At 34.4% G+C, this 14,417-nt stretch overlaps 2 protein-coding genes and 1 non-coding gene across 5 annotated transcripts; 1 reads left to right on the top strand and 2 right to left on the bottom strand.

Moving 5' to 3' along the window:
• Positions 1 to 7,270: 7,270 nt before the first annotated feature.
• On the bottom strand, positions 7,271 to 11,347 carry LOC122285923 (peroxisome biogenesis protein 16). 3 transcript variants are annotated; one of them, XM_043095386.1, is made up of 8 exons: positions 11,018 to 11,347; positions 9,690 to 9,747; positions 9,074 to 9,290; positions 8,551 to 8,843; positions 8,194 to 8,462; positions 7,941 to 8,008; positions 7,768 to 7,829; positions 7,271 to 7,666 (listed from the first exon to the last, which is right to left on the bottom strand). In XM_043095386.1, exons 1-8 carry the CDS (start codon positions 11,084 to 11,086, stop codon positions 7,605 to 7,607), a joined length of 1,098 nt encoding a protein of 365 aa, XP_042951320.1. In that variant the 5' UTR covers positions 11,087 to 11,347; the 3' UTR covers positions 7,271 to 7,604. The 3 variants fall into 3 exon arrangements, with proteins under 3 accessions (XP_042951320.1, XP_042951321.1, XP_042951319.1); XM_043095387.1 differs by having other exon boundaries at positions 8,551 to 8,855; positions 9,674 to 9,747; positions 11,018 to 11,346; XM_043095385.1 differs by having other exon boundaries at positions 8,551 to 8,855; positions 11,018 to 11,346.
• Positions 11,348 to 11,531: 184 nt separating this feature from the next.
• Positions 11,532 to 13,325, top strand: LOC122286059 (ubiquitin-related modifier 1 homolog 2). Its single transcript, XM_043095395.1, has 4 exons — positions 11,532 to 11,691; positions 12,494 to 12,569; positions 12,675 to 12,757; positions 13,015 to 13,325. The coding sequence occupies exons 1-4, from the start codon at positions 11,669 to 11,671 to the stop codon at positions 13,130 to 13,132; spliced, it is 300 nt and encodes a 99-aa protein (XP_042951329.1). The 5' UTR covers positions 11,532 to 11,668; the 3' UTR covers positions 13,133 to 13,325.
• Positions 13,326 to 14,229: 904 nt separating this feature from the next.
• Positions 14,230 to 14,310, bottom strand: TRNAL-AAG. Its single transcript has one exon. It is a non-coding gene; the product is annotated as a tRNA-Leu (tRNA).
• Between the last annotated feature and the right edge of the window lie 107 nt (positions 14,311 to 14,417).

The raw sequence follows: 14,417 nt of genomic DNA, 5'->3' as shown, positions 1-14,417 counted from the left end.
CATTCGAATAGCTTCTAATCTTGCGACAGGTGCATATGTCTCATCATAATCGATTCATTCTTCTTGATTAAAACCTTGGGCTACAAGTCGAGCCATATTTCTAGTAATGACTCCAGACTCATCTTTCTTGTTTCTAAAAACCCATTTTGTTCCAATAATAGTATGATTTTTGGGTCTAGGAACAAGTGTCCAAACATCATTTCTTTCAAATTGATTCAACTCTTCTTGCATAGCTAGAATCCAAGATTCATCAAGAAGTGCGTCATCAATATTTTTGGGTTCAATTTAAGATAGAAAAGCAGTATGATTACAAATATTTCTAAGAGATGATCGAGTACTTACACCTTGTGAAGGTTCTCCCAAAATTTGTTTCACTGGATGATCTTTCACAAATTTCCACTGTTTGGTTGCATCTTGTATTAAATTTTGATGATTTTTCCTGATGGCTCCATGTTGAACTTCCTCTATTGCTTTCTCTTTGTTGAGATTGAGACTTTCTGTGTTATTTATACCTTCTGTTTTTTCATCAATAGATTTCTTGGAGAGTGGAGAATTAGATTCATCAAATACTACATGTATAGATTCTTGTACAGTCAAAGTCTTTTTGTTGAATACTCTATAAGCTTTACTATTTGTAGAATACCCGAGAAAGATACCTTCATCAGATTTTGTATCAAACTTGCCTAAATTATCTCTGTCATTCAAAATAAAACATTTGCATCCAAATACATGAAAGTAACCAATGTTGGGCTTTTTCTCATTCCAAAGCTTATAGGGGATTTTATCTAACTTAGACCTTAACATAACTCTATTTATAACATAACATGCAGTACTTACCGCTTCGGCCCAAAAATAACTAGGCAAGTTATTCTCATTGAGCATTGTTCTTGCCATTTCTTGAAGAGATCTATTTTTCCTCTCTACTACCCCATTTTGTTGAGGAGTTCGAGGAGCAGAAAAATTATGTACAAAACTGTTTTCATCACAAAATGTTTCAATATTTTTATTAACAAACTCTTTTCCCCTATCACTTCGGATACTTGAAATAGTATAGCCCATTTTCATTTTGAATTCTCTTGCATAACTTGGTAAAGGCATTATGTGCCTCATCTTTATGAGCAAGAAAGATGACCCAAGTATATCTAGAGAAATCATCAACAATAACAAATGCATAATATTTTCCTCCTAGACTTGCAACTCTATTTGGTCCAAAAAGATCCATGTGTATCAGTTGCAATGGTCTAGTAGTGGAAATATGTTTCTTAGTTTTAAAAGAAGTTTTTGTTTGTTTATCAAATTGACATGCATCACAAATTTTGTCTTTAAGAAAATATGTTTTTGGTAAACCTCTCACAAGATCATTTTTTGAAAGTTTGGAAATAAGTTCCATGTTGGCATGACCTAATCTTCTATGCCATAACCAACTAGTTTCATTTTGAGCTGACAGGCAAATAGCATTTTGTGAGGTAATTTCTTCAAAATCAATTGTATAAACATTATTACTTCTAAAAACAATAAAACAAATATTACAATCATGATCATTCAAAATAATGCATTTATCCATTTTAAAAGTAACTGTAAATCCTTTATCACATAATTGACTTATGCTCAAAAGATTATATTTTAAACCTTCAACAAGTAGAACATCTTCAATTATGAGAGAAGATTCATTACCAATTTTACCTATTCCCACGATCTTCCCTTTCGAGTTGTCTCCAAATGTCACGTGTCCTTCTTCTTTAGATCTAAGATCAAATAACTTAGTCTTGTCTCCCGTCATGTGTCTTGAACATCCACTATCTAAAAACCACTTATGTTTGCTTGTGGATGACTTCATGCATACCTATAAAAACAATTAAAATGATTTTTCTTGGTACCCAAGTTCTTTGGGTCCTTTATTTATTAGTATTAGAAGAAACAAGATTTTTAGGTACCCATATGGCCCTAATAGTCATTGTATGATTTCTTCTAATAGGATAAGTATGATAATTATGACCATTTCTATTACAAAAATTACAAATAGCACGTGACATATATGAAAAACTTGAATGATTATAATAATATCCTTTTTTGACAAAATTATTTTTATGAAAAGAATTTTGAATATTAGTCTTTGAGGTAGAATGATTATCAAAGAAATTTTATAAGGTTTGTATTTTTGTTTTGGCATATATCCCAAACCTGCTTTGTCAAAAACACATCTTTGACTACCAAGAAGTTTTTCAAAATTTCTTTTTCCATTCGTAAAGTTTTCAACAATATTTTCTAAATCGGTTTTCTTCTTATTCAATTCAAGATTTTCATCTTTCAAAATGATACTTTTTTTTCTTAAAATTTCAATTTCGTTTGTTAAAGAAGAATTTTTCTTTTTCAAAGCAGTATACTTGATACCCAATTTTTCAAATTCCTCATAAATCTCTTCTAAACATTTTGCAATTCTTCATATGAAGGATTTTCAATATTATCAAGATTTGTTACCTCAATGTCATCTTTAGCCATAAGATAAAGATTTGCTGATTCTTCATTGCTTGCTTCACTATCTGAGCTACTTGAATCATCATCCCATGTAGCTTTCATTGCTTTCTTGCCCTTGTTTCGATCTTTCTTTAGCAGAGGACAATCTGGCTTGATATGACCAGATTTATTGCATTTATAACAAATTAAAGTATCGTTTTTACCTGAATCTTTCTTGGAAAACTTTTTGAAAGATTTCCTCGGAGGAGTTCTATTTTTTTTCAAGAACCTCTGAATTCTTCTTGTTATTATTGCAACTTCTTCATCTTTATCGTCATTTTTCTCATCTTCATCACTTTCACTTTCATGAGGAACAACTTTAAGTGCTAAGCTCTTCTTTGGCTTTCCTTCTTCTTCTCCTCTTTTCAATGTGTACTCATGGGTGATAAGTGACCCGATGAGTTTATTGACTTCGAGCTTCTTGAGGTCTCTAACTTCAAGAATCGCTGTAACTTTTGATTCCCAACGTTTTGGTAAAGAGTTGAGAATTTTTCTTACTATCTCCACCTTGGAATAAACTTTGCCAAGAGCTGTCAAGCTGTTTATGATGTTAGTAAAACGAGTGTGCATACTAGAAATAGATTCATCATCATTCATCTTAAACATTTCATATTCATGAGTAAGAATATAAATTTTTGATTCCTTTACTTGCGAAGTTCTTTCATAAGTTACTTCCAAGTTATCCCAAATTTCCTTTGCCGTAGCGCAATTCATTATTCTATTAAACTCATTTCCATTAAGAGTATTATATAATAAATTCATAGCAGTTAAATTTAAAGTATAAAGTCTATCGTTTTCACGATCAAACTCTTCTTCTTCCTTTTTGACCTTTACTCCATCAACCACTTTTGTTGGAATATAAGGTCCATTTACAATACATTTCCAGATTTCTCTACCTTGAGCTTGAAGAAATATTCTCATTCTAACTTTCCAGAATGAATAATTATCTCCACAAAAGAGTAGAGGCCGACTGCTAGATTGATCTTCACCAAATGAAGCTGCAATGTTAGCCATAAGATCTTAACTCAAAAGATAGTTAATCTTATAATAGAGCTCTTAGCTCTGATACCAATTGTTGCCCAGATGACTAACACAAGAGGGGGGGTGAATTGAGTTGTATAAAAAAAATAACAATTATAAATCAAATATATAATATAAAATATAAACAAAATATAAAATAACAATAAATGTAAAGAGTAAGGGTAAGAGAGAAGCAAACTCAGTATGTTAACGAGGTTCGGCCCCACTGCTTACGTTCTCGCCTCAAGCTACCCCTTGAGGATTCCCAAATTCACTATTCAACCTCCTTTAGGTGGAGATAGAAACCTATTACACCTTTGAACAATACCGCTACAAAGGATCCGTGTAGAACACCCTCTACACTTGCAATCACCTTACACGTGGTGATTCAACTATTCCCCGTGTAGAATACTTTCTACACACACAAGGGTTATACACACCATTTTTCTGATACAAGAGCTGATAGTGGGTAGGTTATCAGAAAACACTCCTCAATGAGTGAAATAAGAACAATACAGCACAAACTATATCTCTCAAAATGAACAAGGATTAAGGCTCAATGGTTAGAGAAGAGAGAATGAAAGCTTTGAATAAATGTTGTATGCTCTTGGTGTTGTGAATGTGAAGCTCTCAATTGATCTATTTATAGGCATATGAGACTTCATATTCAAATTTAAAAAGATTCACATGTCAAAAACAACATCATTCACTTTTTCAAAAAATTCAAATAAAATGTTCTTCTTTTTCAATTGTCAAAAACAACATCATTCACTTTTTTAAAGAATTCAAATAAAAGGTTCTTCTTTTTCAATTGTCAAAGACAACATCATTCACTTTTTCAAAAAAAAATCAAACCTAATCTTTTACTTTTGGCATATGACAAAATGAGCACACTTTCATTTTCAAAAAATTCAAACCTAATCTTTTACTTTTTGTATAAGTCTAAAAAAACATCAATCATTTTTGAAAATATTCAAATAAAACATGCACATGTGAAAGATGACAATCAATCATCTTTAATATTTTCAAAATTCAACCCTTTAATCAAGGCATGCACATGCAAAAGATGACAATCAATCATCTTTCAAAATTTTCAAATTTAATTTTCAAAAATATTCATGCACATGTGGAAAATGTATTTTAATGCTTTATGATAAAATATTAATTTTGAGCATTAATCCTAATTTCGAATTTTGAAGAGATTTACAACATTACTCTATAATTTTAATGTGAACTTGTTCCCTTCTTGCTCATGCTTATTTCCTTGATGTGCTTGACTCCATTGTGTAGACAACTTGAGCTTGAGACTTCTTTATTCTTTGAATTCATTTGTTATCATCAAAATCCATGTGTAGATTTATAATCACATAAAACTTGAAATCTTGAATTCAACAGAATATATAAAAGTGATTATATATAACATAATACAAAAATATATCAATCGAAAACAAGATTTGCAATCTTAAAAAGGGTTTTTGAACTGCAGGAGATTTCTAATCTTACAATAGATGTGAAAAAAAAAAAAAACACACACATTTATAAAAATATTTAAAGTTTACAAATCCTAGATGGCATGCTCATAAGTCATAACTACAAACAATATCCTTACCAGTAAATGTCTGATCTCATTTCATATAATTAAATAAATAATTATCCTTAAAAGGATTCTCATGACTTTCATTTTTACGATTAATAACATATAGATCAGGCAAGTTGTTCGTGCATGATAAATATATATGTCAAGGCCAAGGACAATTATCGCAAATCCAACCAAGTACTCCTCGACATGTTCCATATATAGCCACGTGTTTGAGAGTCAGAATCATCGCTACCTAATACAAACAGATGCAACTATGATTATTTGCATTAGCACTAATGATATTGTTACCCATTTTAAGTGGCATATTAATTTACGTGGGGTGGCCTGATCTTAGACCCAACAGCGTATGTATATATAGGATTTGGGATTTAATAACCTAGATTAACAAACATGCATTGGCTTTAAACGAGTGAAGCACGCACGCACGCATGCAAGTTTAGGGCAGAAATTCCATATCTTAATATATAGGTTTTTAATTTGCAAGTTCCAGCTTTGATTATCATGTTTTCGTTTAGTACACGCCATGATAGCATTCTCGTCAAGCTTTTTCGGTTTTGAGACTGAGAAGTGAGAACTCCTCTTAATGAGTTGTTGGAGATTTTGAAAGCCCATGGTCAAAGGAAGAGAGAGAGAGTGACGAGAAAAATGAAACAAAAGACAAAGCCAAAACCATCAACTAGTCGGTGTTTGAAATTAGAATAATATTGTACACCAACTATAATTTTATTTTTATTTTATTATGTAAAATGTGATATATTTATGCTACATCTTATATGATAACAAGAAAATAAGATAATAGTATAATATATAGAATTTTCTATAAAATTAACATCTCTGTCCTGAACCAAAAAAGATGTTTCGGGTTTATCCTTTTTTATTTTTTTTTGGTGTATTTTTGAGATGGCCGCTCATTCTTGTATTTGCCGACAATCGAACTCGTTCAGTACCTAATAACATACGTTGATAAAGTAATTTGCATAGTACGTATATATGGTAAAATTGACACTTAATTAATGGAATAACATTGTTTTCAGTTCCTGTATCTGTTATTCATGACCTTCGCCTGTCATTGAATTTTTAACCACTCCCCCCTCTAAAGGCAGTGTTTAAAAGTTTGATTAAAAGGTCAAAAAAAGAGTGGACACAATCACAAAAATTTATGAGACAAAGCAACAGAAAGTGCATTATTCTTTCCGGTAATAGGACAGGGACCCACTGACGTTTCTGTCCTTCTCAGGTGGCCCCAAAGTTAGACCATTAACTTTGGGGGCCTAAACAAGAGAGCCTGTGGGGATGGGATGTGGACCAACGAAGTGGTGGATGGATCCCACCATAATTATTACTACTGGGGTCACGGCCTCATCTTTGGGGCGGGGTGTTGGGAGGCCCCCACCAACTACTAGCCCACTATGTGTATGGCCGCCTATACCATTTTGCATAAACATGGTCCATTGTCGCTTCTCCTCCCATAGTACTAACTACTCTATGGTAAAGTGGACCCCACATGTTTCACCCCATCTTTCATTTCGTAAATTGGCCTTTTCCCCCATGATGTATTTGCTCCTCATATAGAAAAGAAAAAAAAAAAGTCCATATTCTGATGCGACGATGGGACCAGATTTTAAAATTGGTGGACCCCACAATGAAGGCAACATTGATAGAATATTTCCTATAAAAAAGCCCATAACACAACGGGGCCTATCTCTCCGTCTGAAAGCTATAACTTGATAAGCACAGATTGGGCCAACCTGATCTGGGTCGTACATTCTGGCCGAGATGTTTCCTTACTAGGCCACTCTATGCCACCATCAAAATATCCCATCAATATCAACATTAAGTAGAAATCAATTCAGATACAAATAATTTATTTGTTTATTTTTTTTAAAAATGACAACTAGACGTGTTACTTAGCTCAAATAAAACCACATCAATTTACAAACATATTTTTGTATTTATTTTATTTTATTTTAATAATCTAAGACGTCTAACAATAAAAAAGCAGCACCATACAGTTAATTGGCAGAGGACTTCACATAGACTCGACAGGATGGAATTCCGGTAACAAGAAGACCAGGCAATTTAAATGCCATCTAAATTCGACTCACACCAACACGACATTAGTAATACACGCATACAAAAAGATCAAGTAAGAATATTTTTATTAATCGAGTTGTTTTTCAAATTGACCATGACTTAAGAGAACTGTACAAACAAAACAAAACAAAAAAATTGGGCAAAATATGTGTTCTTGGAATGTTTTAGGGATATTTAAACAACAACAAAAACAAGGAATTCGTGATCGACAAACAAACACCTGAGAAGGTCAATGCTTATACCAGCGGCCATCCATGGCCAATTTCTACAGATTGAAAGGGACAAAATTGTGAACCAAAGCAAGACTATGACACCAAATTATAATCTCCTGAAATTTGAACTGTAAAGAGGTGTAACTCTTGTTGCTGCTTTTGTCTTATGATCCTGACATGTAGGTGTACCGTGTCTGAGCTCCAATAATTAGCTCAACTATTTTCTCTGTACGTTAAAAATGAAAGAGCAACATATCAACATACTATCAATCTTGCAAACTTGAAAGTAGAAAGACTTCTGGAATCGAAAAATTATATCAAACACACCAGCAAGAAACCCAATAATCGGTACAGGTTCCAAAATGTTCTTCGTGCTTTCGAGTCTTTGCCTGAAACATCACAACCATAGATATGATAATCATAGTGCAGTTTCCTACTGATTCTGCTCCTTACAAAAGTATAAACAAATAGCCTAAATACATTAAAGATGAGATACGCACCTGGTATACTTGCTGAAGAAAGGATCTCTCATAAGGTAAAGTGCCCATAACAGCTTCCTTCTTTTAACCTATACAAAGCCACTGTATCAAAAGCACTACAGCATCGAATCTATTCATGAGAACTAAACAATGCAACCATGAAATTGCGTCTAGAGAATTCATATTGCAAGATTCAATGCAGAAGCATGATGAGCAGGATGCATCCAGAAGCATACAACTCTCTGTACATGGTAAGATTCAGAAAATACCAAACCTCATCATTTTCGGAGATGGAAAGATGAAACTGTTGCTCTTCTGTATGACCCCCTGACTTTGTAACTTTTGAAAGAATGCCCATCCCAACAAAGTCCACAGCCAGTGAAAGAAACCAAGGAATCCATGACCGAGTCCCATACCTCCGGATAAATAAAACATAAATAAGTGGTCTCGTAATAAAAAGCACTTCCCCGGCTAGAAATAAACCTCCATGAAGACCCTTTTCGGATAATATGGTGGAAATGGTTGTCCTCTGAATCACTGGTCCTGTAATAACAGAAATGTATATCTTGTAAAGTGTTCAATAAATGCAACACATATACATTAACTAATCAAGTAATCTTATACAAATTACTTGGAGGCTCTATAATCGCATGCTGATGTTGAACCCTATGTAACCATGATGGGTCTGAACCCATCCTAGCAGTTTCTCCAAACGTGTTTAATGCAGATAGTGCTCTTCCTTCAAGATTCCAGGGGTTCTGTGCGTGATTTGTCCTCAAGTAACCAGGGCCGTGATGCCCTCCATATTTTGGGAAACCATCAACGTTATATTGAGAAGTTGAAGTATCTAATTGCCTTTCGTCATTTGGTGTCTCCCCTCCATGAAGAAGCATCTTATATCCACTGTTCCGAAACAAAGCTAACCTAACAAGAACCCTGACAGAGATCAAATACCCCATGATGAGACAAATACACAAGTGCTGCCATACAATAAACACATAACTGGATATTGCCTATGTACAATAACACCTAACTGGAGATGATAACAGACATACTGAATACAGAACTACTTTATTTTTTTCTTTTGGACAATGGGTTTTGTGGTGGGCGGGTGGGTTTTTTTTTTTTTGGGGGGGGGGGGGGGAAGTTCTTACTTGGTAGCCTCTGTAACAGCAATAAAATTCCACTTCTTATCATCGCCATAGTAATGTTGTGCTACAACTTCAATTAATGTTTCCAAGTCCTTGAGCGAAGATATGCATAACGAGTAAGGAAATGAATGAGGCTCCACGGAGCCTGTTTGCATCCGACTAGGAGCTGTATCAATGATATGTTCGTTGATAGCAGTGATTATGCCCAAAATGGTAGTTACTGCAGAAGATCAACAAATTCTTGAATAAAGCATTGATTGATATTCATCAAACCTTAGAAAATCAAATATAAAATAGATTCATAAAAGTGAATAGAATGGACAAACCAATTACAGGTCCAATTGGCAAGAAAAACAAAGAAATTAAATTTTATCCTACTTTTTTCCCCATCACATGCAGGCTGAAGTGGCAAAAAATGGAGAAAAAGTCAATGGAAAAACTTAATGTCTTGTTTTCAAAAATATATAAATGGATACACCACAAAAGCCAAAATGTTTACTTTTCTTCCTCTATCCTTTCCCAAAAAATCAGACTAATAATTACTTAGAAACGAGAGAAAAAATGCCCTATGACTTTCTAATGTAACAAGAAGCCATAGGTTACCAAAATTTCACAAAACCTGCTTCTGGACCTATCTCTGAATCAGAAAACCTTTCGGGAAGAAGCCATGTCAATCCCTGCACAATATTATCAACACCCTGATTAGATAACAGTAACATAGAAACTAAAAACAGACCAAGATAAACATTAGTGAGCAACCATGACCAATAATGAAAATCCAAGAACACGTCAAAAGAGTAAAACTCTGAATTAATTAGACAGATATATAGGTCAACTGGTTCATAGATCTCTTCACGCAATCAGCTTACATGTAGTTTACATGGCTTATTAACTATAGACTCAAAGGAATGCACAAGACTTTTATTCATAAATTTTAACATAAACGATGAATTAAAATAAACTGAAGCGAAGTAAAAGACTCATAAAGTTAACCTTAAGGCTTCTTTAGTGGGAAAGTCTATGATGCATAGAAGTACAACCTATGACATCGAGTTTGATGCAATCGTGCAAGTGCCATTATTTCATTCAAAGGAACTTTCCTTTGTTTTCATCTCATGAAGAATTGAGGTTTTTCAAGGCCTAAAGCAGGCTTATCGCCTGCAAGCCAAATGCCTTATCAAATTCCAGTAAATAAAGCTATAGATTTGCTTGGCTATACTTTTCAGGAACCCAGAAGTTTCAATAGCAGGATAAGATAACATGGTTCTACTAAAGGAAAACAGCTAATGATAATATATTTTCCGCACTTTTTTCTTTGAGCTACTATGAAATGAAAAAAAAAACGCATAAGGGCAACCCACGAAATGTATTATCTTGATGGAAAGAGGATGGAATTACCAGTTACCAATATGATATGCATTGGCCCAAATGAGCTTACATAACTTGACCATGAAACAAAGAATAATGCTACACATACAGTTATTTTTCCGTCCTCCCTGCGCACTCTACTGATATGATTAGAGTGGATATGATTGGCTGGATTAATTTTTTTTTAATACACAACCAATCATATCACTGGAGTCCACAAAGGAGTCTACAAAAGTGACTGCAAATTTTTGTGAAAGAATAAATGTTATTATTGTCATCAATTTGATATCCAAACACACTAAAAGATCGCTTTAAAAAAACGTGGAAGATAAACGAGACGAGATATTATCGTTTTGACATCCATCCAGCGAGAAGAGTACTTTCTTCTCAGAACTTCTCAATTATCGAGCTATCATGGAATTACGAAGAAGCGAAAGGATCATCCACACAATAACAAACAATACCCAATAAGATCAAACCAATACCCAATAAAAGCATTTAACTTGTCCAAAATCAGCAAAAAGTGACAATTTAACCAAACAAAATCAAGAAAATAAAAGGAAATAGCGAGGGGCTCACATTGGCCAGAGACTCCAAGGAGTGCACGTAGTCCTTGTTCCGCCTAACCCACCTCTTATAAGATTCCATAGATTCACAAAACTTCTCAGACACAAAACATCGACGGCAGCAAAAGCAACGAGCTACGAGTAGCGGCAACCCCCCTCACGCTAAATCTTTGCACATTGATCCAGAAGCCCAAAAGCCCCTTTTGGCAATTTTAGAGATTGAGATGCAGATATCGAGGCCCATCTTTCGAGGGAGAAGTTGAAGAACGATAAATCATGAGATGAGAGAGAGCGACGGTGGTGGTGAGGTGTGGTTCTTCTCATTTGTTTTGTTCTGATTATTCCAGGTTGCTATATATCTGCCCGTTCACTCCGTTAGGGTTTCAAACGTTTTTCTGACCGTCAGATCCTATTCTGTGTTTGTAAGCTCGTTCCAAAATATCACTGCAATATTATTGGCAGTTTTAAACGATCCTAGATGTTCTAAAATAGGTTCGGCTATACGTGACAGTTCCGGTTTTGAACGACGCCGTCTCATTCCACTAACTTCAAAAGCACCTTCATCGGAAAGAAAGCGCGATGAGTGTAAAAGCCTATCGAGTGTAAATATCGAGCAACTCTCGCTCTCTCTCTAGGGTTTTGGAACCTGTCGCGAAAATTGAATATGCAACTGACTCTCGAATTCGGGTAGGTTTTTCTTTTCCCTTTACTTGGTCTCTGTAAAATTAAAGCTAGATCTTTGCTTAATTCATTTGATATTTTTTTGGTTCTGCAAAAACTAAAATTTAAAGAATGAAACTCAGTGTAATTTACAGAAAATGGTTGTCCAATCTGAGATTTCGGCACCTGGAAACTTAACCTTCATTTTAGAAAAAACATATCTATTTCGTTACTGCCATTCTTTTCATTTCAAATTGCTCAATTCATCTTCTGTCATTAGTTTTACCCGATGAAGTGTTGGCACTTTTTTTATGTATATTTTTTAATGATGATTTTTTTGTTGTTGTTGTGAAGGTTATTACTTGTTTCTTGTAGAATGTTATATTGAATGGAACTCTGTGAAATAATGATAACATGAATCGGGTTCACCTTCTGCTGATATGACCCTGGCCATTGTAGCGCTTTGAGCGTTGTTTATTATTAGCCGGGTGGTGCTCATCCCATCTAGTGCATGGGTTTGTGGGGTTGGGATTCTTTCATGGTTTGTTAAGAAGTATGGCATTCTAGCTTGAATACATCCAACAATTGGGCTTGGCTCAAGTGGACAGTTGTGTTGTTCCATATCAAATATTTAAGAGTACTCTGCGCAATCATTGTTAATGATACTGCACTTTTGATGGTGTGCTCATTTATTTACCTAATTTGATGGCATGTTGAGCATCAATTTTCTTATCATATTGTATCACTAACTTGTACATGCTTGGCTACTTTTACTCTTTCTGTATGCCTATTTCTTATTGGGGTGCTCAGAATGTTAATTTCTCTGCAGTGGAGGATTAGAGCTCCTCTGTGACTCTGTGAAGATCCACAATGTCAATGTTGATCCACAAAATGGTACAGAGAAGGTGAGTCTCTACAATTATAAAATGATTCCAGAAAAGCATAAAAATGAGATATGCTTTTTCATGTCTGTGGTTAGAAGACTCAACATGTTCTCTCTGTCCTTGTAGTTAATCATGAAAGATTTGCTCAGTTGGGTCCGTACCAATTTGATCAAGGAGAGGCCTGAAATGTTCATGAAAGAAGATTCTGTGTAAGTTTGAATCTGCTTCTGAATTTTGAATGTGTGCGCACACTGCACTCGTAGGTTATGCCATTGTGATCATGAATTAGGTTAGTGATTAATAACACTTCTAAGGAGAAGAACAGAAAGGTGGAAAGGGGGGTAGCCGGAGAAAGATAGGGAGCTGTCACCAACAAACCTCTATTCTCTGTTAAGTCATAAAGTGACTAATTTGATTTGCATCGTTCTATCCTTCTTAAACATGTAGTGGCACTGTTTTCTTTCAGGAGACCTGGTGTTCTGGTCCTTGTGAATGATTGTGATTGGGAGCTAAGTGGACAGCTCGATACTACCCTAGAAGAGAAGGATGTGGTGGTTTTCATTTCAACCTTGCATGGTGGATAGCTAGATGATCGTGTTGTGTACTCAATATGATAATACAATGTCATGGTCTCAGCAACGTATTTACCTCTCTGTACTTTTCTTCTAGACATCATTGAAGCATATACAAGAAAGTGATGAAAGTTTTTGCCGTTTTCTCATCTGTGATGAACTTCAACTTTTGACCATCTAGTATTTACGACATTTTCCAGATGAATGTAGTTTGTTCTAAGCTGTGTGTAGATTTAGTGCACGTTTGGGATTGCGGTAGGAAATATAGCTTATAATTTTAGGATTTATAGCTCATAACTTAAGTAATAAGTTCTACTATTAAAAAATTATTTATTATTTGGTAACTATATGTTTAAAATACTTTCAAACATGTTACGTTTGTTTGGAAACAAATTAAAAAAGTACTTTTTGAATTTTGAGGTAGAAATGACCATTATTTGAATTTTTAAAGATTATGATCATATTCTTGAATGTTTAAAAGTTGTAATTATCTTAAAATTGTATAGATATTTTCGTCTATTGATAGTCTTTTTAAAATTTGAATTACGTTCTGCATTATTCGGAAAAGTATTCCTCAAATATACTTTTTAACTTATTTGAGATTAAAGGTGCTTTAATACGATTTAATTTTATCATTAAAGAGTTTTTAAGAATATTTAAACACTTTTTAAGGCTCTTATTGCAACCCCAGTTTGGCCCTTTTAAGTTCGTTATGAGAAATATAGAAACCAAGGCAATCTCTTAAGAGTCCAACATGAATGCAAATTGCCAGCGGCAAATCAACTGCACTCCGCAAAAGGAAGCAAATGTGTCTGTGACGTAACAAAACTTCTAAATTGTAGATATGGTGTTAGCCTTGATTAGTAGGGATACGGGGGATGGATAGTGGATAGAGGAAGAGCTGTTTGTTTTACCAAGTGTCCTCGGTTAAATAGATCTTAACTGATTTCTACTCACGATTACCAAATTTTTGCAACCCATCAATTGATTGAAATTTTAACTCTCTAGAATGAGAGGCAAATTATCAACATGGAACGATATAGCTGCTGCTCTTTATTTGGTCAGTTTACAAAAAAGGGTAAGATATTAAAAGAAAAAGGCAAGAAATTTGTTGAGAGTGGGATTTGAACCCACGCCCTTTCGGACCAGAACCTTAATCTGGCGCCTTAGACCAACTCGGCCATCTCAACATCGTATGCTAAACCTTTACAATTAAAATACTTATTTATGTTTGCAATGTCCACGGCAGATCCTTCTCCTATATTTGCACAATTATCATATTTTATTTTCAACCGCT

Source organism: Carya illinoinensis, chromosome 1 (assembly GCF_018687715.1).
Source record: "Carya illinoinensis cultivar Pawnee chromosome 1, C.illinoinensisPawnee_v1, whole genome shotgun sequence".
NCBI classification, from domain to species: domain Eukaryota; kingdom Viridiplantae; phylum Streptophyta; class Magnoliopsida; order Fagales; family Juglandaceae; genus Carya; species Carya illinoinensis.
The sequence above is the reverse complement of the archived record's forward strand: the minus strand, read 5'-3'. Positions and strand labels throughout refer to the sequence as shown.